The sequence below is a fragment of the Neofelis nebulosa genome, chromosome 6 (genome assembly GCF_028018385.1).
Source record: "Neofelis nebulosa isolate mNeoNeb1 chromosome 6, mNeoNeb1.pri, whole genome shotgun sequence".
Taxonomy (NCBI): Eukaryota; Metazoa; Chordata; class Mammalia; order Carnivora; family Felidae; genus Neofelis; species Neofelis nebulosa.
In genome coordinates this window covers 114,384,170-114,408,955 of record NC_080787.1, presented here as the reverse complement: position 1 = coordinate 114,408,955, position 24,786 = coordinate 114,384,170, and the positions used below count along the sequence as shown (strand labels likewise).

Sequence of the window (24,786 nt, the reverse complement as noted above, 5' to 3'; positions counted from 1 at the left end):
TGGTGTGCATAATGAATGCTGTTAAAATAGACCATTCTCATAAGGGACTCATCAACTGTAGAGCCCATCCAAGTTATTAAGCCCAAAAGCTGTTACTTACTACTCTGGCTTTTTCTTTATCATCAATAAAAATAAGAACACTGTAACCACTAAATTACTGCTTTGTAATGCAAAGTGTGTAATGTAAATAAAAGTAGATTAGCATCATCATAATGAAAGGTTGAGTGAAGGTTCACATCCCAAAGGACTTAAGTTCTATAATGTTGCCAGCATCTTCTCTACTAGTGGTTTCTATATTTATTGTTCAAATAAAAATAAAATAATGGAGTGAAAATGTAAAGATGTATGTATACATTAATTGTTGGTATTACTGTCTACATCTCGCTTTTTTTTTAACTGGAAAATTATTCAACCTACAGATGCAAGATTTATTCCTCCATGAATTACTACCTCTTTCCTCTTCTTTCATTTCAATCTCAAAACTATAGATTGGTCTTCTCTGAAAAAGCATTGTTGTCATCTCAAATAATTTATAGAACATTTGTTTAAGGATTATAGTTTATAAGTAACTTAGAAATAGTCACTTATAGTTTAAAAGTGACTCATATTTCAGGTTCATGATGAACAAACAGGCTAATATATTTATCTTCGCTGTCTGTATTTTTAAAGTCCGCTAAAGTAAATATATGGGAAAACAAAGAAAAACTAGTCTACAGTATTCAAACAAAATGATAGGGATGGGAATGATCAATCAACAAGTAATTTCAACAGATTATGGACCAGTAAAAGCAGGTGAGAGAGGGTCACTGGCCAAAATAGGCAGAGGAAATGGCTGCCTGAAATACTTGATGTGGGGCCAACGGAGGGAGAAGATGCCATCTGCTGCCAAGTACATCAGGCCAATTGCAAACTTCACACACTTCCACTCCTCTTTGCAGAGCACAACAGTCCCCCTACCTACCCCCACCACACACATACACACACACACACTCTTAGGTTCTTCTTAGGAGAAATTAAAATAATTGAGGCCGGTGGTAAGTTAAGTTCTGGCACCTGAAACTCTTATTTTATTAGTTATACAATCTTATTTCATTAGATGTGTTTCTTCACGTAACAAACCTCCTTTCAAGTCACGCATGAGTTATCATCATAAATCCTTAGGGAGGTAAATGGAATCCTAGCACACTACTTCCCCTCTCTTTGCTAACATTCTGCTACCTCCTCCCTCAACATCATTTTCAGCTTTGGCCTTGCTTCCTCTTTCACTGAAAAAATAGGGCAACCAGATGAGACCCACCCACCAGCATCTGTGTCCATATGCTGTGCCTCCGCTTCTAGTACAATGGAAAGATAAACTCTACAAAGGCCAACCTCTCCACCTGTGCACTAGAATCCATCTTCTCTCCTCTACTCAGTTATACTGCTCAAGCAGTTCTTTCCAGTCTCTCTCACATCATCGCACTTCCTCCGTCTGGTGGATCTTTCCCATTAGAGAACAAAACCTGCCAACTCTTCTCTTTCCATTCCCTCTCAAAAAGACACACAAAACCTCTCACGGCCAGATTTCTACTTCCAGTTATTCTTCTATTTCTCTCCTTCTCTTTATAACAAAACTCATCAAAGGAGTTGTTTATATTCACTGTCCAAATACTCTAGTCCCATTTTTCCTGAATCCGGTCCAAACAGGCTTTGCCTCCCACGATAACATGGAGATAGTTCTTGTCAGGCTCTTTCCCATTGCTAAATTCAGTGTCCGATTCTCAGCCTTTATTTTTCTTGAACTCTCAACAGCACTGGATATAAATGACTCTCCTCATTGAAACATTCCCAGCATCTCACAATTTTCTCCTACTTTGACAGATGCTTCTTTTCGGTCTCTTTTGCTGATTATTCCTCATCATCCCAACATCTTAATGTCACAGACTTCCAGGCTTCAGTTCTTGGATTTGTTCTCTTCTCTAAGTGTACTTACTTCTCGGTGACCTCATTCAGTCCAGTGGACCTAAATATTGTCCATACACTGAAACATTTATATATCAAATCCAGACCTCTCCTTTGAACTTTATATCACTATTTCTACTCTCTACTTAACATTTCCACTTAAAAGTTCGATGGGCACCTCAAACTTAATATGTCCAAAACTGACTCACAACTTTCTTCTCAAAATCAGCTCCTCCCTGTTTTCAATGTCAGTTAGTGGTATGACTGCTTCTAATTTCGCAGGCTAACACCTTCAACCCATCCTTAATTCCTCTCTAAGTTGTCAGTAAATCCTTTCGGTTCTTTCTTCAAAATATATCATGAATCTGAACATCTGACCAACTCCACCTCTACAACCCTAAATGAAGTTATCATCATCCTTCAAACTGTATTACTGCACTAACCTTCTAATTGTTCTCCCCACTGCAACTCTGGCCACCTGTGCTGTATTCTTAACACAGCGGCCAGAATGACCATGTCAGATGATGTTATTCCACTCACAATTCCCCATTGGCTTCTCCTTTCTCAAGGAGTAAATCCTGTAAGGTCCTCCATAAACCTCTTCTTTGAACACACCTATCCCTTTACTTCCTGGTAAAGCATACCATGCATGCATTTGTCCCAGGACATTTGCAATGGATGTTCTGTCTGAGGATTTTTGCCTTTAGATATTCCTATGGCTTATTCTCCCATCTCCTGCAAGCCTTTTCTTGAAAGTCTCCTTTCAGGAAGACCTCCTCTGGTGAGCCTTTTTAATATCATAACCCTGCCCAACCTGGAAAGTTCTGTCCACTTTCCCCACATCATGTTTCTTTATATCATTTCTCACCATCTAGCATATTATATAGTTTACTTAGTTTTACTGTGCATTTACTGTTTTGACAATTCATAAAATACTGTCATGTCTCCAAACCCAAGGTTTCTTGAAAAATATATACTATATGAAGATTCCAGAACTCTTAAATGTGAATGCACCTTTGGGATGGGCAAAAGGATGCATTGCAATAATCCAACTATTTAATTTTTGCTTTAGATTTTTCTTTGTTTTAACTAGTTGTTGATAGCGCCATGATTTATTAAAGTTTTGCTTTTTTTTTTCTCCTTATATTTTTCTCTTCCACCATTTCATTCAGGAAGTCTTGTCTTTGTGGGCTCCCTAGCCTCAGTGTACCTTACAATTCTATGAATTAGCCTAAATAATGCTTCTATTTTATTTCCCTAAACCATGCCATTAAAGAGATTATGGCAAGTGACCTGAGTGGAAGGGAGGAAAGTGAAATACATTTGGGAATTAGCAAGGAATAGCAGAGTCCACCATATGGAGGAACAGGTGGAAATCTGCACCCATCAGTAGGGAAAGCTATATCCTGTCATCTCTTGGTGAGTGGCAAGACCACAGCCCTAGAATAGCTGAAGGGTGCATGAGAGTTGAAGCCTAGCCATTGGTTTCTAGCTTAATTACAGATAACTTGGGAGCAGAAGGAAACCTTTATTCAAGGAACTAGTACTGGCTTCAACAATGAAGATGTCAAGTGGCCATGATGGATGGGAAGTTTGGTTCTGCATGAAAGACTCCAGATATCAATGAGATTTTGGGAAGAAGGGACCCTTCTACCACTTCGGGTTCATATGCCTATCCGTCCAGCATGTTGGAGACTCAAAGTCAGATTTCATTTAATGAAAATAAATAAATAAATAAATAAATAAATAAATAAATAAATAGAAAATCGGGTGTTTCCTTTTTGTGACAAAAGATTCACAATTATTCTTTAAGTTTTCTTTTACCAGTTTTTCACAGCATAGATTTATAACATCTGAGGAAGTGTTTGAGTAATGTGGTGATGCTGAATGCATCACTTGGAATACCTGTAAAGAAATATAATTGCTTTGTACATTACATTAATTATTTAAGTAAAAATTAAAAGTGTTTTAACCTATAACTATTTATAAGTCATATAGTTTTAATTAAAATGGTAAAGCTCAGATACCTCACTTCCATCTGGAATAATGCTACCAAAGAATTTTTCTAGGCATTGTCAAAACTGTTCAGTTCACTCAAATAACCGCAAACCTGGAACTTTCCTCATTTTTTAGACTTGATCCTCTTTAGTCTTTTTCAACAGAGCAAAACATTGTGCTCAGAACAAGTCACCCCTGTACTCATAGTCTTTCAAAGTATTTCTCATTTCACTCTGACTGAAAGCCCAGACCCTTGCAATGGAATACAAAGCCCCATGTGATCTGCCACGCCATACCCCCTTCTATCCCATCCTCTACTACCCTCTTCAGCGGCTCATTCTGCTCCAGCTTTCTGAGCCTCCTTGCTTTTGCTAAGTGTATATACCAGGCATGTTTCTACCTAAGGGCCTTTGTCTTTGCTATGCCCTCTGTCTGGCACTGTCTTTCCCATAAATCCACATATTCAGCTCTACTACCTCCTAGCTGTGATTTAGAGCAATTTGCTTAACCTTCTGTAACTCATTTTCCCATCTATAGAGGGAGAAAAATAACAATGCTTCCCCTTGAGCCATTGTTGTAAGGATTAAATGAGTTAACATATGTAAAGTACTTAGAACAGCATGTGGCATAAAGTGAATACTACAGAAGCATTCACTAGTATAATATGTACTAAAAGCCCCAGCAGGTGTTTTGGATCACCTGATCATCTCTTCATAAAACAAAGTTTGAAAGTGTTACTTGTGAAGCACATCAATACATTTTTCTGAATTCTAACATGTAAATTAATTTGACTCTCACTGGTAGAAACTATTCCTGATATAAATTATAATTGTTTACAGAATTCTTCCTCCTAAACTACTGAAACATTTTCAACAAATTCATATCCAGAAGACCTTCTGCTCACTAATGCTTGATACAAACACATACTTAACAATTACTTCTCTTTTATGCTCACAAGGAGGCTTCTACAACATGGCATGGAAATACCTGAAGTGCCTTCTCATTCATTGGGAAACATGGAAAATTGCCTTCAATAAAGATTTAGAAGTAAAGCATACTTTACTTTGGAACTAATCGTTTGAAAATTGGTCACAGCACAGTGGTAAAAATAGCTCTAAATCTGGAGATGTCTGGATTCCTATACGAGCTTTATAGCTGTGGAACTGAGTAAGCAAGTTACTCCATCTTAAGACTTACTTTCCTTAGCTCCGAGATAGGAGATACTGCTTACTAAATTTACACTTCAGAAACTTTTGGAGGCTAAAATGAAATAATGTGCGTTAAAACACATTTTAAAGTCTGTATTATTAATAATAATGAGAAATGCGTTCAGCATTTATCACGTACCATGCACTGTGCTAAACGCTTTGTATAAATCATCTTATTTGCAGAAAAAAATGATTATTTTGTTGCATGTACTTTGAATATCCTCATTGTTAAATGAAACCGAGCCTTAGAACTCAAGTAACTTGCAATCTAAACAAATATTAATATTTTTAAACATCAGCATTCTTTCTGAAATGTGTGATCGATCATGATGATCACCACAAAATTACATTAGATTTCACAAAATTCACTATATTCAATATGATACACATTGTGAAATAACTAGCATTCATATATCCACTAATAAAATGATAACTTTTCTCTAGATATTACTTGAAATTAGGTGTACTAATAACAATCTAGTAACATGGCATAATTTTTTTTTTTTACTTTAAACTGGGGCTTTATCATGAATGTACTGACATGTTCTCCCAATTTGTGGGAAAATAGACAAGCAGGCTTGCGGGCTTTTGAATGTTTCTTTTATATGGTCTTTAAGAATTTTTAAATATCTTGTATGTTGAATATTTATATGCAATATAGAGGTACATTTACCACACCTGATATTATATACACATTATGCATCATAATTCATTGAATGTGGGAGGAGGAGAAAAAAGTATAAAAACAAAGAAACAAACAAATACCCTTTTCCGAGTCTTCTCCTTTAGGAAAGGCCGGATCACGGTATACAGGGCATGGATATACCATGGCTGATTGACAAAATGAATTCCTCCAAATCGTGCTGGGAAACTATCCTAGAGTAACACGAAGCGGGGAGAAAAATCAAAACATGCTTTAATATATTGAGAAGGCTTAAGGAAATCATATGGTATATAAATTTGTTATTCCACACACTTAAATGAGATTATTTGTATAGTTAAGATGAATAAGAAAGACCCTTACCATATTAAACATTATAATGTTCATACCAAAAGTGAAGCAATACGTAATAAAGCAAATCCTTCTCAAGAACAGTTAATTACTAACTTCAGCGCTTTTAAGAGTGCCATATTTTAAGCCTACAAACTGTTAACAGTCATTATAGGCCAAGAAGAAGAAATAAATACTTTTATTTATTTGTCAAATACTGAATCTAGTTAGATAAGTGTTGTATTTAAATCATTTATATTAAAGTGTACCTAATTTAAAATATTTTATTAAGTTCACTGTAGTCAACAACAATGTGAGCACCATCATCTTTCAAAACTCACTTTATCTTATTTTGTCAACTTCATTATAAACATTCTCCTTCCCTTATCTCAGCCATAAAAAAGGGGAAACAGACTTACGCAAAATAAAACCTTAGCGTTGTAGTGTAAGAAATTTGGGGTTGTATTTTGCTAGGTTAAATTAAGTCAAAACCCTTTGAGCTCACCCCACAGGATGAAAACGGGCCTGTCAGAAAGCCACCCTCCTCTTCAACAAGAACTCACTTGTGTAAGGTTCGAATCTGAAGTGACGCAGAGAGGTAGAGAGGGCTTTTCTTCCTATCTGTAACTAAATAGGTGCATCCCATTCACTCTATAATATGAAAGGAATCCTTCAGCTGAATGAATTACAACATCTCACAGTGCACTTGAGGAAGCCACATAAATGGACTGATTCTTGCTACTAGTTGAAAAATTCCACACTGAACTGACTACAAAAGTCTTCTTTAAAAAAAAAAGGGCTATACCACTAGAAGTCTCTCTCAAGGCGTATCATGATAATTAGCATTCTTCTGGATTCTATTTAGAGCATGAATGGGAACAAATGAAAAGTAAAGGAACTGAAATAATCAGATGCATTTTTTTAATTTAATATTTTCTTAAACAAGATTGTCTAGTCAAAAACACACATGGCATAACCCCATTAAAATATTTTAGTTTTGGGGGGACACTTCGGAACATTAATAATTAATTCGTGGTTTTGCATATTGATTTTCAGAGCGAATAAGCATTTATTTTTTGCCAAGCGATATCTATCTCTGAGACTAACACATTATAAAAAGACAATGGCACTGGCTGCCTAGGTGGCTCAGTCAGCTAAGCATCCAACTCTTTATCTCGGCTCAGATCATGATCTCATAGTTTGTGAGTCTGAGCCCCACATCAGGCTCTGCACTGACTGTGTGGAGCCTGCTTGGAATTCTCTCTCTCTCTCTCTCTCTCTCTCTCTCTCTCTCTCTCTCTTTCTGCCCCTCCTCTACTTCCTTTCTATCTCTCAAAATAAATAAAAATAAACTTAAAAAAATAAAAAGAACAGTACTAGATAAATAAATAAGAATAACTAAAGATAAAATTTGTCTCCTTTAATGCCAGTGTCTTACTTCTTTTATAAATACATAGTTTTCATTTATCAAGAAGTTATTACAATAATAGAAATGAATCAGATAGAAATACATAGTATGTTTTTAAGTTATCACATTTTTATACATAAAAAGAAAATAATGTATATACAATAAAGAGAATGCTAAGATAAACACCCATGTGCCCTCCACTCACCTTAAGAAATAGAACATGGTTAATAACCTTAAAGTTTATTGTATTCCTATTCTTTGATCTTCTACATTTTAAAATTTATATTGTAATTCTTTTGCTTATATTTTATTTTATAAACATTATAAATATATAAATATAATATTTTACTTGTTCTATAGTTTATATCTTATATATTTTATTTATTTTTATATATTATAGTTTTTGCTGGCATGTATATATAGATTTTAGGGATATATGTGTTTATATATATGTATGTATATATATATATGTGTGTGTATATATATATATATATATAGAGAGAGAGAGAGAGAGAGAGTTAAGTTTTCTAACTACTTAAACTTTATCCAAATGTCAGTGAATATATTTTTCTGTTGTCACATAACATTGTTTTTAAGGTTTCCTGTATTTGAGTCTTCTACATGCATAGATATAGTTCATGGTCACTATTGTATAGTATACCATTGTATGATACCTCACAATTTATTTTGTATTGTCAATGCATGGTGTTTTCCAAATATTTTGTCTGTTTTGCCGTTACCAGTACAATTGCTCTGCAGACTTCATTCTTGGACATGTCTCTTGGGCATGTTCAAGTGTATATGGGGTATATATCTGAACTGTTAACACTGAGTCAGAGTGTAGAGACTTCAGCTTTACACAACTGGTAACAGCAAGTATATCAATTTATACCCCTCCTTCCCCCAGCAATGAGGAAAGTTCCAGCTCTTACCCATACCACACTTGGTACTGTCAATCTGTTGAATTTTGCCAATTTATTGGGTATAAAATAGATTTTCATGTAACTTTAATTCCCTAGTTACTTGGTCTTTGCTTATTTTAATTCCATCATTAATAACATTATTTAGTAACATAATCATTTAATTAATACATACTTATTTTGTTTTATAGTCCTTGAGCGCGTGAATTTGCTTACTGTCTCTACTGATCTTGCTTACAGTATCTCGTTTATGGTGAACTTATATTTGGCTAATATTATCCATTGGGAATCCTGAAGGAGCTGGCTTGAGGATGCTTTTCCCAGATGAGATCTGTATCAGCTCCTACTCAGTGCCATCAGCTTAGTTTGGCTTTAATTTAATTTCCCATCTTGGGGTTTCTGATTGTACAGTGTATATTCAAACCTCAGCCTCATGAGATAATTATGGCCTCAGACTATCACAGAAGATAATTACCATTATTATTAATAACAATATTATCATTATTATTATTTTCCCACCTGCTTATGGGAAAGGCAGAGAGGTTTACCTAAAGGTTTCCTAGCCAGCAGTGATTTTCCTAGCACAAACCTTCCCTAAGGGTGCCACACCTGGAGGAATGCAAAATCTCACATCTAGTCCCCCATTTACCCTCAACTAGTGCAAATCTAGTCTCTGCTTCTGCTCACCCCACACCTTAGGCAATCATTACACTCTAAATCTGTAGGCTCCTGCAGCCAACATTTGCCTCCAGAACCACCCAGTCTTCACTTATTCCCTGGGTTTTTTTGTTTGTTTTGCTTTGCTTTTTTCAGTAGACTTTGTGTTCTTGTCTCAGGGTCCAGAGGCAGGTGAGGGGTAGGTGTGATTCTTTTGCTGTGATTTACCTAACACCTTTGTGCTTCCTGGCAGGAAGATCTTCAAGAAATTTTAACCTATTGCATTACCTGAAGCAGAACTACTTGGAATGCTTTTAAAATACACTCTTGAATGAGCATTTAATCTCTAGAACAAAACTGAATAAACACCAGCTATCAAGTTTTATGCCAAGTGTTTAAGACAGTGATTTTTAAACAAAATCACACAGAGGCCATGCTTCTTCTATTGAAAAATGAATATGCACACATATACACAAAACTTAAGCATGAGTTCATGGGCATTCTTGACTGTATCTTTACATAAAGAATGACTTAATCAGTACCAAATCACATTTAAGACAGGGTGAAAGTGGAGAACACTGACTTTGCAATCAAATTAATCCAGGTTAAAATTCTGATTCAATGCCATCTCTCAGGCATCAAAGTCCAAAACAAGGATGGCATAATCCCTGATTCCTTCCTTCTCTTTACTGTGATGCCCTTGTTTCCTTCCTCTCTCTCTTCTACTTGTGGTATTACAATTACACATACGTTATACCTTCTATAGCTGTCCTCCAGTCCTTGGATACTCTATTCCATTTTTCTTTTCAGTGTTCTTTCTCTTTGCTTTTCAGTTTTGGAGGTTTCTATTGATATATTCCGAAACTCAGAGATCCTTTCTTTAGCCATGTCCAGTCTAATAGTAACTCCATCAAAGGCATTCTTCATTTGTTACAACATTTTTTATCTCTAGATTTTTTTTTCTTTTTTAGACTTTCCATTTCTCTGCTTATACTATCCATCTGTTTTTGTGTGTTGTCTACTTTATCCATTAGAGCAGTTTGCTCTGACTCTTCAAGTTGTGTTTTTAGACTTTTTTTAGTATACTTTATAATTTTTTTCTTGATAGCCAGACATTATGTACCAGATAAAAGGAACTGCTGTAAATTGGCCTTCTGTAATGTGGTGGTGAGGTGTCATGGGAGGGAAATGTTCCACAGTCCTATGATTAGGCTTCAGTCTTTTAGTGAGTCTGTGCCTCTGGACTGTGAACTCCCAAGTGTTTCTCAGTTTTTTTTTTCTCTTCCCTTAGGTGGGACAGGTAGCCTAGAGTTGTGTATTTCCCTTCTGCCACCGGAAGGCTGGAGTGTGGTATCTCCCCACCCCTAGGTCAGTTAGGTTCTATTAATATCCTTGCAAATTATGCTCTGGTTAACTAGCTTCTCCTGAGGGCAAGCCCTGTTAGGAACAGAGGATGGCAATTGTGATGAGCACCAGGTGTTTTATGTAAGTGCTGAATCACTAAATTCCACACCTGAAACTAATAATACACTAAATGTTAACTAAATGGAATTTAAATAAAAACTTGGAGAAAAAGGCAGTAAAAATAACAGAGTGCTCTGGCATATTTCAAAGGTTTTCTTCTCCTTTCCCCCTGACATAAACACAAGGGGATTTTTATCTAATATTTACTGTGAGAACCTGGTCCAGCTCCTAGAAGTAAATCTCACAAAAGCGTGGATGGCCCCCCAAGACTGGGCCCCCTGGAATTTTTAACTCTCAAGTTCATTCCCAATGAGACTCCAGCAATTTGTCATTCAAATTTCATGATGTCCTGGCTGGACACTGATTCTCACCATGGTTTGTCTCCTGTTAAGAGTCTCTGCTCCAGTAAGCCAAGACTCCCTGTGTTCACCTGTCTGCCCGTCCAGTCTTGTTGATAGTGGTGTTCCCTGATACCTTACCTCTCTTGTGAATCTAAGAAGAGTTGTTGATTTCTCAGTCTGTTCAGTTGTTTACTTGTTAAGACAAAGTGGCGACTTCCAAGCTTCTCACAAACAGAACTGGAAACCAGAAGTCTGATTCTCTCACTTGCAATCATGCCCGAAGCCCTGCAGTATTTATAGCTTCAGCTCTGTGTAGCTTCATATTTTCATATTCACCCTCATGCCCACAATAAAAACCCAAACTCCACTGTGTCCACTCCCCTGTTTGGCACCATGTCACTTCCCTGCAGCCTCTTCATGTCTGTTTACGTTCAAGTGTAGTTTTATAGCATGTTGACTTTGTTCTCTCCCTCATGCCTGACATGGCTTTCCTCCCTCTTTGAATTGTCTTCTTGTGCTGATCTTTTAAGGCCTAGCTCATGCAACACTATCTCAAGGAAGCTCTTTTTGATCTTTTCTCGTTTTTCCATGCCCTACTCTCTCCGTGAAAAGTCCATTCTCTGTCATCACGAGCACAGTGTCTAAGTATCTTAGCGTACTTGCCACAAGACCCTTAAATTTTCTCTTTATTTGTCTGCCTCCACTACTAAACTGTGAGCTCTGAGTGCACGATTGTGTGTTGTATATGGTCTGTTGGTGCTTGGCCTGGCATCCATTTCCACCCACTTCATGCCCCACCCCATAGGGCAGGAGATGGAAGGCTAAAACAAAACAACTTTAGAACTGGGATTCTAAATAACAACGTTCTGTCATTCTGTCCATGAGAAGCCCTTCAGCAAGATTTGAAGAACCAGTCATTACATTTACATACAGAGGCCACCATTACCTTGTTGCTGCAGTGGCAGCTGCTAGGCAAGCTCTAGAGGGGCAATTCTTTATCGCAGTGTCTGAACACTACCTTCCACATCCTAGGTGGCACTTTGCAGAGTGAGAGACCCCTGGGATGGGAGTAGTGAGAGGGTGGAGACAGCAGTTTCTTGACCTCTAGATCACATCTGCACGGCTGTGACCTCAAAACCAAGAAAGCGGACATAGTCTGCTAATGACATTGTCATCCCTCCCGTTCTTCCAATGAGGTTTTAAAGCGTGAATTCCCTGTATTTAAATCCATTTGTCTTTGAACTATCCAGAGAGATTTCTGTTTTGTGCATCGAACTCAGTTCCAGACTGTGTGTAATTCATCTTCACATTCCCAACATTTTGAAAACGTGTGTGTATGTGTGCGTGGGTCTGTGTGTTTGTGTATATGCCCTATAGCAAAGCTAGGTGGATGTTTCTTGAAAAGAATAGATTCTGATATTTATTATTTAAGTAAACTATTTAAGTAAACTGAGCCACAATTTCCTTATCTGCAAAATGAAACATTTAATAGGACTGCTAACAGCCAACCATAGCTGTTAGCCATTAAACACACCTCCTAAGTACTGGGTTACCATATTAATAATCTATTTTTTTACTCTACACATATAGAAATGACTATGGAGGCAATTTTATAATGTGGTTTAATGGGTAGTTATTTGGTCCTAAAACACTGCATAGTACAAAATAATAATCAAAATAACAATATACAGCATGCTGATCATTGACCCTGCTGGCCACAGTGTTATTCACGGGAGACAATGAAATAAGAAGTACATTGCAATTAGTGAGAGTGCAGTCAAGATAGGTGGAAGAAAGTTAACAGAATTTCTACCTTCTGAAAGCTTTTGGCAATTCACCTGCTCCCATTCATTTTCCTCTTGAGTGGTAAACTTTGTTGTGCTGGTTGCACAGATTATCTTGCCTGAATGCTTGAGTTAATGGAAACTTGGCCCACCAAAGCTCCAGTGGAATTCAACATTTCTCCAAGCCTCTGTTGACCATATGCTCAAGTAAATATCTTTCTTTGGGAGAAGATAGATTTGGAAGTACTCCCTTCATGCAATATGTGAGTTTCCTTAAAAGTTGATTGCTATTGCAAACAATTACAAAATGATATCAATCAAAGCAAAACCTCTACCTTCTCCTCATTGGCATATAAACAATATACACATTATAGATTTTGGCAGTATGGGCACTATATAGAGAGGTAAATATATGTATATGTATCAAATATACATAAGTAAGTTATTCATATATTTCTAGCAAAAATATGTATGCCTTACATGTCTAGCTATTCAAGAAGAAAAATTAGAAAATGAACCATTAATATATTATTCAATTTTTTAATTGATTCTGATGAAATAAAAAATTACATGTTAGGATAATACTATTACAAGTAAATTGTTAGATCTGAAAACACATAAATCAAAATAATGTCTGGTGTAATCGCAGTACAGTTTGTAGTCATAAACATGAACAAAATGAACTCTTCCGTGAGAATTAAATCCACAACTTTGGTCTTGTTTCACAAGATTGTCTAAGGTTCATAAAACGATCAAGTGTGTTAAGAAGTATCCTCAGTGTGAACATAGGCAAAAATTGTATGTGTAACTCACTCATTCAAAACCAAGTTCATTAGCCTTTTTTAAAAAATATAACTTATTATCAAATTGGCAAACATACAGTGTGTGCAGTGTGCTCTTGGTTTTGGGGGTAGATTCCCATGGTTCATCACTTACATACAACACCCAGTGCTCAACCCAACAAGTTCCCTCCTCAAGGTCCATCACCCATTTTCTCTTCTCCCCCACTCCCCCGTCAACCCCTGTTAGCCTTTTTTCAATGCTTGTTTTTCTTTTCTACCTTTACGGTACTTTTTTGAAGCACATAATTTCAACTATTATGTGCACTATGGCAAAGTGCATACAGTGATAAGTCAATACCTAGAAATTACTCTTCTAATTCCATAACTCTCTCTCTAAAATTATACTGAGATTAAAAATATTGCACTATTCTGTTAATGTTTTTAGTACAATTAGAGAACATGATTATTGTAGAAATTCTGAACATCAAATAATGTATAATTTTTTTAAAAAGCTACTCATAACCTTACCAACCAGAGACAAAAGCAATATTTAGGCATCTTGGTGTGTGCTTCTAATTTTTTTTAGTTAAGCTTTATATAGATGACATGAAATTCTATCTAAAAGCCTGGAATTATGAGAATAATTATGAGAATAATTTTTACAATGCCTCATAGGAATACTATATATATATGTATACTCTTTAAAATATATATATATATATATATATATATATATATATATATACAATATACATACAGTATATATACAATATATATATATATACTCTCTAAAAGTGTGCCCAGGTATAGAAAGAAGAAGGTGGCCATTATAGCAGATGGTACTACTAGTTCCTTAGATCTCATCAATATTTCCTTCAGATATATTTAAACTTATTAAGATTGGTCTGCTTTACAAAGAAGTGTTAGGAAGAGCAGAAATTGGGGAAGGCATCCCTCAGGCAGAAATATCTAAACGGCAGCCCAGAACATTGAAGAGAATGGAATGAAACTACAAGAGTGACTAGTGAAAGGTTGCCATTGTGAGAATACAGATCTAACATTCTGGATGGTTTTAGGAAAGGCTCAATTAAGAGTTCTGTTAATAGAGAATTCAGAAAATTTTATTAAAAAGTTTTCTTGGCCAATCTAGTAAAGAAAATCAAGACATTGCCAAAAAAAAAAAAAAAAGGAGAAGGAGAAAACTTTGATGTGTCTTGATGTGCTAACCACACCATATTTTCCCAAATATGTCTTTTGAGGGTATTCTTTCTAGCTGGTATAATAGCATTTGTATACTTATATCTACCTTTTTGAATGAATGTTGTGTAAGCTATTTGTATACACACTCTACCTATCTTGTAAAAGGTTAAGATTCCTGAAGAAAGTCACGTTTGCCCTACTTCCAAAGCCTTGCTTCCATTCCCCACCTCTAGTATTCTGTGCAGTGTCTGAAACTAAAGAGAATGGAGCTACCTCTATAATCTTATATTTTTAGTCTCATCAATACTAGACAGGCAAACCTAGGCAAGTCATTCCATTGCTTTCATGAGGTAAATAAGCATTGTTACCAAAATATGCTAACTAGCATATTTTGCCAAATTGAAGGAAAATAATCAGGAAACTATTTAATGACCAGCTAATTGTAATGTCTTTTTCTATGCCTGCTTCATAACTGGTAATGAGCCATGTGTAAATGGATGCAAATAACAGATGGAAAACAAAGGCTCTTGACCTGGTACAGAGAGATAGCAGTTTAAACTGGGGAGTACAAATACAGAAGGATGCTTCTCCTCCAATCTCTTAACTTCTAAATGCCCATTAAAACCTCATGCTGCCCAGGTAGCCAGACAATAAAGGAGATGGGTTAGATACAAAGTATTGTGTAAGAAACAAAATTTCACCCAGATAGGTATTGCTCTGACATGTAGGGAAACAATAATTATTAACATTTTCTATAGTTTACTTAACACTTAAAAGGGAAAAAATAAATGGTTAAAAAATGAATAGTCAATTCTTGATAGAGGAAACAATCAGCTTTCAAAGATATATCACATTGTATTTCAAAACAAGCACTTAGAAATCTTTTCTATTTGATGAGCAATCTCTGAAACAAAATGCACACAAATTACATGCTTAAATTCTAATGATTTCTCAGCAAATAGTGTCTTAATTTTAATAAGTGTTTTAAGAAACTTGGATTAACTGTGATGGATCATTTAAAAAAGTAATTAATAGTATACATTAACTTTTTATTAATGGTATTTTTATAATTAAATTTTTTTAAGATATGAGGGGCACCTGGGTGGCTCAGTCACTTGAGCATCTGACTTCAGCAGGGGTCATGATCTCACAGTTCATGGGTTCAAGCCCTATGTCAGGCTCTCTGACTGTCAGTGCAGAGCCCGCTTCAGATGCTCTCTCCCCTCTTTCTGCCCCTCCCCCCCTAAATAAATAAGTTTTTAAAAAGATTTAAAATTTTATGGAGCGCCTGGGTGGCTCAGTTGGTTAAGCGTCTGACTTTGGCTCAGGTCATGATCTCACAGTTTGTGAGTTTGAGCTCCGCATCAGGCTCTGTGCTGACAGCTCAGAGCCTGGAGCCTGCTTCTGCTTCTATGTCTCCCTCTCTCTCTGCCCCTAACCCACTCGCATTCTGTCTCTGTCTCTCTCAAAAATAAACAAACATTAAAAAAAATAAAAAAATAAAAATAAATAAATAAAGTAAAATTTTTAAGATATGAGTATATTTTGAAATGATTTTGCCCTCCCAAATGGTAAAATCCTAATCTAAATATGCATTAAAACAAAGATACCTTCTTAGATTAAATTTTTTGATTTAAAAATAATGTCCCTATTTGCATTTGCACACTTTACATACATAATATCTGTTTGTTTTAAGACCTTTGGCAAAATGTCAGCTATTGTTTAAATTGTCTATAATGAATACAGATGTGTCAACATGTATATCTCTTAAGGGTGGTCAACAGAATATGCTCTCCCCAAAGGCAAATACATATCATTTATGACATTTTTAATTAAAAAATAGCCATCTCCGGGGTGCCTGGGTGGCGCAGTCGGTTAAGCGTCCGACTTCAGCCAGGTCACGATCTCACAGTCTGTGAGTTCGAGCCCCGCGTCAGGCTCTGGGCTGATGGCTCGGAGCCTGGAGCCTGTTTCCGATTCTGTGTCTCCCTCTCTCTCTGCTCCTCCCCGTTCATGCTCTGTCTCTCTCTGTCCCAAAAATAAATAAAAAACGTTGAAAAAAAAAATTTAAAAAATAGCCATCTCCCCCTATATACCTAAATATTTAGCTAATGAATATTAGCTTCATGACACTGGGACTCCTAGTAATTCTCCTAGTCATTCTCCTTTTATAAAATCCAATTCCTATTATAGAGATGTGTTAGATTTTCTCTTTTTCAGTTTTGTCTGAGGGTGTCCTCTGGTTTAATTTTTAAGTTAATTAGAAGGGCGCCTGGGTGGCTCAGTTGGTTGAGCGGCCGACTTTGCTCAGGTCATGATCTCACGGTCTGTGAGTTCGAGTCCCACGTCAGGCTCTGTGCTGACAGCTCAGAGCCTGGAGCCTGTTTCAGATTCTGTGTCTCCCTCTCTCTCTGATCTTCCCCCGTTCATGCTCTGTCTCTCTCTCTGTCAAAAATAAATAAACATTAAAAAAATTTAATTTTTTTTTTGAGGGGCGCCTGAGTGGCTCAGTCGGTTAAGTGGCCGACTTAATTGTGAGTTTGTGAGTTTGTGAGTTTGAGCTCCGCATCAGGCTCTGTGCTGACAGCTCAGAGCCTGGAGCCTGCTTCGGATTCTGTGTCTCCCTCTCTCTGACCCTCCCCTGTTCATGCTCTGTCTCTCTCTGTCTCAAAAATAAATAAACGTTAAAAAAAATTAAAAAAATAATTTTCAAGTTAATTAGAAGTGGTGCCCATGTACAATGATGCTGCCGGATATTCTCCTTTATAGGGTGCATAAAAGAAAGCATGAAGGGACTTACTGAAGGGCTATGTCTTCTCAACGCAAATTACTAGGAAACCTGCCATAGGATTCTAAGGTGTTAAATAATCATGGCTTTTAATTGTGAGTGGACATATGCTGTAGGAAGCTCAGGTCTCACGCCAACATTTTGAATGCAGAGGGATTGGATTGCATTGCTTTCATGATGCTACAATCAGCATCTATTGTTTGGACTGAGAGAGTCTTTTAACTTCGATTCAAGAGGACTAGGAGGAATCTGCTTGGGTCACTCAGAACACAGTGGTGGTCAAGGGCTACTCCAGTTTATAAAACTGAAAGTCTAGAGAAAAGCAAGGAGTTACACTTTCCTCATCCAAGATAGCACATGATTATCATCTGCTCAAAGTGAAAACAATGTAATCTTAATATAGACCATCATTTCTAAATTTTTACTTTTGTTTTAAAAATCTTAAATAACGGTAAATTTGGCTTGCTTAAATCTATAAGCAACCCCAATTCCTCTTCAACCAGTAAATTACCATTTATAAATAACAAATACAACAATCACTTATAAATAACATTTAAATATATTGTAAATAACAATATAATAACTTGTTTTATCCTGATGCCACAGACAAAACACAATGTTATTCCTTTTTTTTCCTTTTCCTGCTAGTTATGAACACATATATTGAAGGAATCCATACACTCTTGGCTTCTAGGTTCCAATGATAAATCTACTTACCCACAAGATAAATGAGTCTCTGTCAGCAAAATATCCCTGCCACATATACAGAATTACTAAATAGAACAAAGAGACTATAATAGAGAGAAAGCCTCTTAGAGTACACTATGACTATATGGTCAGGACCTCTGAAATTCGTGGACTAGAACTGACCAATCTATCTCAAAATCTCAAGTATATTCTAATTCTAGACAAATCATTATTTTGTTATTTTTTCCTGTGCCCACCATTAATCAGTTAATGCTGGCTAACAGGGCTTCAAGCACAACCCTCCTTACCCTACAGGGGTCCCCGGGACACAAATTCTGGTGTATTCATTTAGATAAATTCCTACACCTAGATAAAATTCTTAAATTACACTGATGGCTCACTTTGCATGTGGAGAGGAACATCTGAGTCTTTTGGGTTTTCTTTTTTTCAGTAGGCTCCAAGTGGAGCCCAATGCAGGGCTTGAACTCAAGACCTTGAGATTAAGAACTGAGCTGAGATCAAGAATCACATGCTTAACCAACTGAGCCACCCAGGTGCCCTGATTTGAGTCCTGACTAGGGTAAAATATAGGCAGTTTAGTGGGATACTAGATAAAATATTCCTCCTTAAAAGAGTTCTTTCTAGCCAAAACTATTTCTTAAAGTAAAACCAACAAGGAAAACTAATTGCAATACGTTTAGCCATCATGTAACTGAATGGGCAGGAAGATCTTTCTTTTGTGAACAAATTAAGTGTGGTGTTCTGCCCAGCCACTTTTTCTGTCAGAGAAAGTTGATAACAGGTTGAAGCAAATCACAGCTATTGAGCCTTAACATGGAGACACAAGCTTATTTAAGTTTGTCGCTGCGGGTGTGTGCCTGGTACAGGCAGAAGTCAAGACAACCTGGAGAACATGACACCAGCCATTGTCACAACTCTTCACAATCCATGAAATACAAGTTTCAATCAAGTATAATAGCAGGAGAGAAACCAAAGTAAAAACTACCAACTTATAAAATTGTTACATCATCATGTTTCTAAGTCAGGTTCTTCTATTAAAAGTGAATGCATAGCAAGAGTAACAAATAATGGTGACATTTCTAATCAAAATAGAATATGTAGTCATTTTCTATGACCTGTATCTTGAGGCCTGTAGCTCCAATCTCTAAGTCAGCTGCAACAGGCCTTACTATCAATAATGGATTAGGTCTCTCACTTGACTTTTAAACTACTTTAGTAACACACATTCAGAAGTGCTGACATTCTCATATTCAAAATTGCCAAAGGGGAGTTAAGCTGCAGAACTTCAGCTAGAGGAATTGAGAAGAGCAAATTATAAAAAGAATTAGGCAGAAGTCCTTAAGTGGATATTTCAAGACACTCCTGCCTACATCAGGCATGTGCAACTAGACCAGATTGTTTTTAATGATGAAACTCAATCCTGCAAGGGTTTGGCAAGATGGGAGCCATCAGATTCTGTTGAGGGGATATAAATTGGTAAAACATTCCTGAAAGAAACCTCAAAATATACTTCTTTTGTTTCCTAATACCAGTATGAGAAACCAATTATAAGGAAATCATCATAAATTGGGGTAAAATTTTATGTACACCAATGTTTCATACATATTTTGTGGTGAGGAAATCACTGGAATCAATTTAAATTTATTTAAAAAGAAATATAAAAGAAAATATTTAGGAAAATATATCAAAATATTAACCTGGTTAATTCTGTGTAATTGAATAATAGATGACTTTTATTTTATGCTTTGTGTATTTTATACTTTTCAAATGTTCTAACATGGCCATGTACCGTACACAAACACACACGCTTGTAAATATGTATAATAGTAAAAACATTATCTACTTTAAAAATATCAACACAAGGACAACAACATAGCCCTCTAAGCATCTATTAAATTTAGCAAATATGTACTGCACACTACTCAAGCTTGGGAAATGTAAGGGGAATGTGAATGAAGCAAAGTCCTAACTGAAGAAACTTATATAATACTGGTAAAGAGAGTAAGTAACATAAAGCAAGAAAAAATAATTTCCACAAAATGTGACTGGGTTTGAAGGAGAGAAACAATTCCATACTGAAGAGAAAATATGGAATGATGATGAAAATACTCTCCAAAGAGGTAGTACATGGAATAGATCATGGGGCACCAATGAGAATCTGGTACTTGTGGATGAGGCAATGGAGTGAGTGTAAGAGTGTCCCAGGGAGAAGGAGCAGTAAAACCAGAGATGGGAAGACTGGGCCACTTTTACAATATAGTTTTCAGGAATGTTTGTCAGGAGTTGAGGGTGAATGTGAGGAAATGGTGGCAGCGTGGCTAAGAAGACAGTTATGGGGTCTACTTGGACTGCCATCCAGGTTGTCTTGCCAAAGGGCTTGTAGTGGGCATTCTTGAGAAAAGAGTGGTATGTTACAGTTGTGCTGTAGGAACATTAGTTGAGTAGGGGTGTGTAGTCTGTTATGGAATTCTGACATTGTAATGTTTATGTTTTAGTGCAACCACTTTGATGTGGAGACATTCTTTCTCAGGTTAAAAATAAAAACCAGGTAGACGTTTAGTTTAATTATTTTTTAAAATGACCAAGTAATGTGTGACCCACCATCTACCAGGTCTTCCATCATGGCCACCTACCACAGGGCAGCAGGGATGAGGTGGTGAGGGTTAGGGATGGATAGGGGTGGAGTTGGACTAGGGAACTTTTAGAGTTAAGGATGAAATAAGGGTTATGGGTGTCTCGGGTGCATATTTCTTGAAATAGAAAACGGTGATTTGATGCTTTGACCTGCCCAGTTTGTTTGATGAAGTCTTGTGAAATGTCCTACTTTATTTGATTTCAAGAAGATGGAGACATGCAGTCAAATCTATTATCACTATACAGATAACTAGAGCTGAATCTGAGTCCTATCATGGTGGTAAACCATAAAAGGAAAACACGTGACATATGTTAAGAAATGATTGGATATGGAGAAGACCTGCCATCGAATGGCTGAAAACAGGTTGATACTTTTTAATCTTGCTTAGTTCACCACTAATTGTACTAGAAACATATAACAAAAGGATCATAGTTAAGAGGATGTCTGAAATGTTGAGCTCTCAGTGTTAGCAGGCCATATGTGTGAGATATCCCCAAGCTTGGATAGCTCACACTGAAATAAAGACATAGAGAAGCAGAAACAGAGAAAGAAATTGAGATTCACGAATACATTGAAAGGCTCCAGTAATCTGTGTACTATTAAAATAGTAAAAATACACATTTTTCCCCTAATTGAAGTCCTTGACCAATATCATGGAGCTGGCTTGAGTAAGGGGTTGGAGAGAGGAGGTCACTGAAGCCAGAATGATGTTTTCCAATCATTTGCCAGAACGCTTTTAGCTCTACTACCGCCTTCCAAGACAGTGTGGTGTCCATATGGGTTGTGAGGCAGTGGATTATAAAGACAGCTTGAGAGAGTCTAAAGATGTTTCAGGCACGTGTCCTTCAGAGAAGCACACATGAAAAACAGCACGACTAGGGCTCATGATGTAGGCAATCCCCCATCCACCTGTCTGCTAATGAGGAATTCCCATTCAGTCTCTGAACATCTCCTGCAGGGCTGGGGATAATGAAGACGATGTCACAGTTTAGCTAATCTTGGAATATTTGCTTGTTCTTACTTGTTAGTTTTATAATGGGAAGGAAGCAAGGGTTCAGATTGGGATCATCATCCCCTCTCCAAAATTCAGAAACACTTAATAAGTGTACCTCTCAAAAAAAAAAAAATAAGTGTACCTCTCACTACAAAAAGAACTTTTAAGTTAATGCTTCAAAGATTTCACTGTGCTCTTCTTGTGTTTATCACACAATTTTATAGACACTTAAAAGTTTTCGCTAATTTGAGAATATTCTAATTAAACACCAGGAAATTCATGTGGCCTCAGAAAGATCCTTTTTCCTTTTGCTTTACTCCCTGTTACTTTGTTGGCAAATAATAATCATCCAAAGCTATTCTTTGTAAGTTTTCCTTTCCATTGCTGCAAAGCCTTTCTACAAATAAAGTTCCTTAGGAAGTAATACTCAACAAGTTGTTTACCCATGGTACACTTCACTGGATTAGCAATGTCAGTGATTAGCCTTTACTGTCTCCCCATTGTGGTACAATGCACTCAAGGTCTCCATTCATTCTGGAATCTTGCAGTGTAATTGGAGAGTTCATATTAGTCTTTGGTCTGCCAATTTGTATAAACAAGATATGCAAGCATCTATATCTGATCAAGCATTGACATCAGGGCAACCATACACATTTGCAATCTGTCTTTCCATAATCTCAGTAATGGCATGTAAATAAAAAAACAAAATTTCCAGCCCAGCCACATAAAGTTGCATAAGATCTCAAGGAAACACAGATTTTTCTGAATTAAGAAATGTTCCTGACTATTGCTGTGTGTATGGATATGTGCTTGTGTGGTTAAGAGAGTTCCGTGGCTTTGACTTCTTCCTTGCAACTCATGAGTAGAAGCAAGAGATTACATGCCTCGCCTTCACTCAACCTTGAAACCTAAGCAAACACAACAATTCTGAATTAGTGACAAAGCTGATAGAGATCTGTTTTATGTAACATATGAATCTGACTTAGGGTCATGCATGTCATTTTAGACATTGAAGTATGTGACATATTTAGGCTGCTTTTGATCTATATAATGTTTTAATTCACTCTACTTTTTAGAATAGATTGCAGTTCATCTGTGAGTTACAACTTAAGTGGATTCTAAAAATTTTGTAGACAAAACAGTTACACCTTTTCTCCAACAACTTTATCTTCAATACTCTCCCAACCCCATCCATGTAGTTTGCCATTAGATCAGACTTGATGATATTCCTTTCCTCCTACCATCCACTTTCCATTCCTTCAATATGGATCTTATTTGTTTTCAAGTTCATATGTATGTGTGTGTGTGTGTGTGTGTGTGTGTGTGTGTGTGTGTATCCAAAAGAAAGCTGCATTTGAAGGTTTATGTATTAACTCTGAAAAGATAGTCCCCATGCTTAGGTAAAGTCATCAAAACATTCCTTTACATATAAATGTTAACAAAGAGGTGGATTTTTCTTTGAAGAGTTTTGCTTTTATCTTTCTAATATTCTTTCTGTCATATAATCAAAACCAAAATGAAACAGCAAAAAAGCCCCAACTTCTTTTAATAATTCAAATAAAAATGCTTTTTAAATATTATCACATGGTGTTCTTCAAAAGAGATAATAGACAGTATCTCTTCATTCTCATTCAACAATTATTTATGGTTCCTACTATATATTTGCACAATGCTGGTGGTGGGACCCAGATTCTGTTACTTTGTCACTTTTCTCACCATTCAGAAGGTATTGAAATAATTATAGACACAGGAAGTTGCAAAACTGAACAGGAAAATCCTATGCACCCCTCACCTAGTCTCCCCAAGTAGGATACCTTACTAGAAAAAAAAAAATCAAAACCAGGAATTTGATATTGATATAGCCATAGAGCCTATTTAGATGACATCAGTTTTGTAAGTACTCCTTCATGAGTGTGTCTTTATGTACTTCTATGCAATTTTATCACCCATGTAGCTTTCTGTAACCATCACTACATTTCATATTATTGCTGCTATATAGATATGATATTTGTAAAAAGAACAAAATCTATGTCTTTTAAGGATGTAAATTTAAAATACTTTCTGAATATAACCCCATGTTCTCTGAACGTTAAATAAAATGGATTTTTAAGGAAACAATACCTTACCCAGAAAAAGCTAAAAAATTACCTTGTTTTAATTTCATGAGCCAAATAGTATTGGTTTGAAATGTTTCCTTTAAAACAAAAAAAGATTAATATGCCAACATGGAAAAGATAAAACACAATGTTGAGTCAAAATTACACATCTAAAGATTGAGAAAATTTACTAGGAAAGCATACCACCCTAAGGAATAATTCATTTTTAAATATCTCACATAAAATAAAAACTAAAAAAATCTCCCACAGGTAAAGAAACAACAGACAGCAAATAGACTTTTGGTGTTTATGATTTACAGAATGCCCACAGCCTCTTGGACTGGCCTGTGATTGCACCATCTTAATTTTATAACTGAGATAAATGAGGCACAGAAAGCTTACAGATTTGAAAAATTAAAGTTCCAGTCAAGCTGTTACTGCTCGAGGTGATCATGAACTTTATCATGGTTTCAAATCTACTTCTTAGTCCACTCTGCTGTAAGTTTACATTCATTAGTAAGTGCAAAAGAGATCAAAATTTGCCTATTAAGCTAGCTCTATCATCCTAAGAAAACACAGCACACACTCCTACAGCAGTGGCATTGTTCGGTCACTCTACAACCAACATTACCTTTATCATTTTCGTAGAATAGGCAAAGAAGAAGAGCAAATTTTATTTGCTTAAGAAACATGTGTTAACATGTTAAGAAACATGTTAAGAAACATGTGTTAAGTCCCATTTTTTGCCATCCCTTAGTGATATTAAGACACCATCCCTGCCAGCTATAGATTTTACCACTTAGTTGAAATAAAATGTTTACACTCTATTTTACCAGGGAGCATTTCCATGGCTCACAATGATACATAAAAT

At 36.3% G+C, this 24,786-nt stretch overlaps 1 protein-coding gene across 1 annotated transcript in view; it reads right to left on the bottom strand.

The window, feature by feature from the left end:
• The window catches only part of CLVS2 (clavesin 2), a 73,754-nt gene that overhangs the window by 15,376 nt on the left and 33,592 nt on the right, over window positions 1-24,786 (bottom strand). The window contains exon 4 of the mRNA XM_058735135.1: window positions 5,913-6,023. Within this exon, the coding sequence (XP_058591118.1) occupies window positions 5,913-6,023 (111 nt within the window). The remainder of the gene's footprint in view (window positions 1-5,912; window positions 6,024-24,786) is intronic.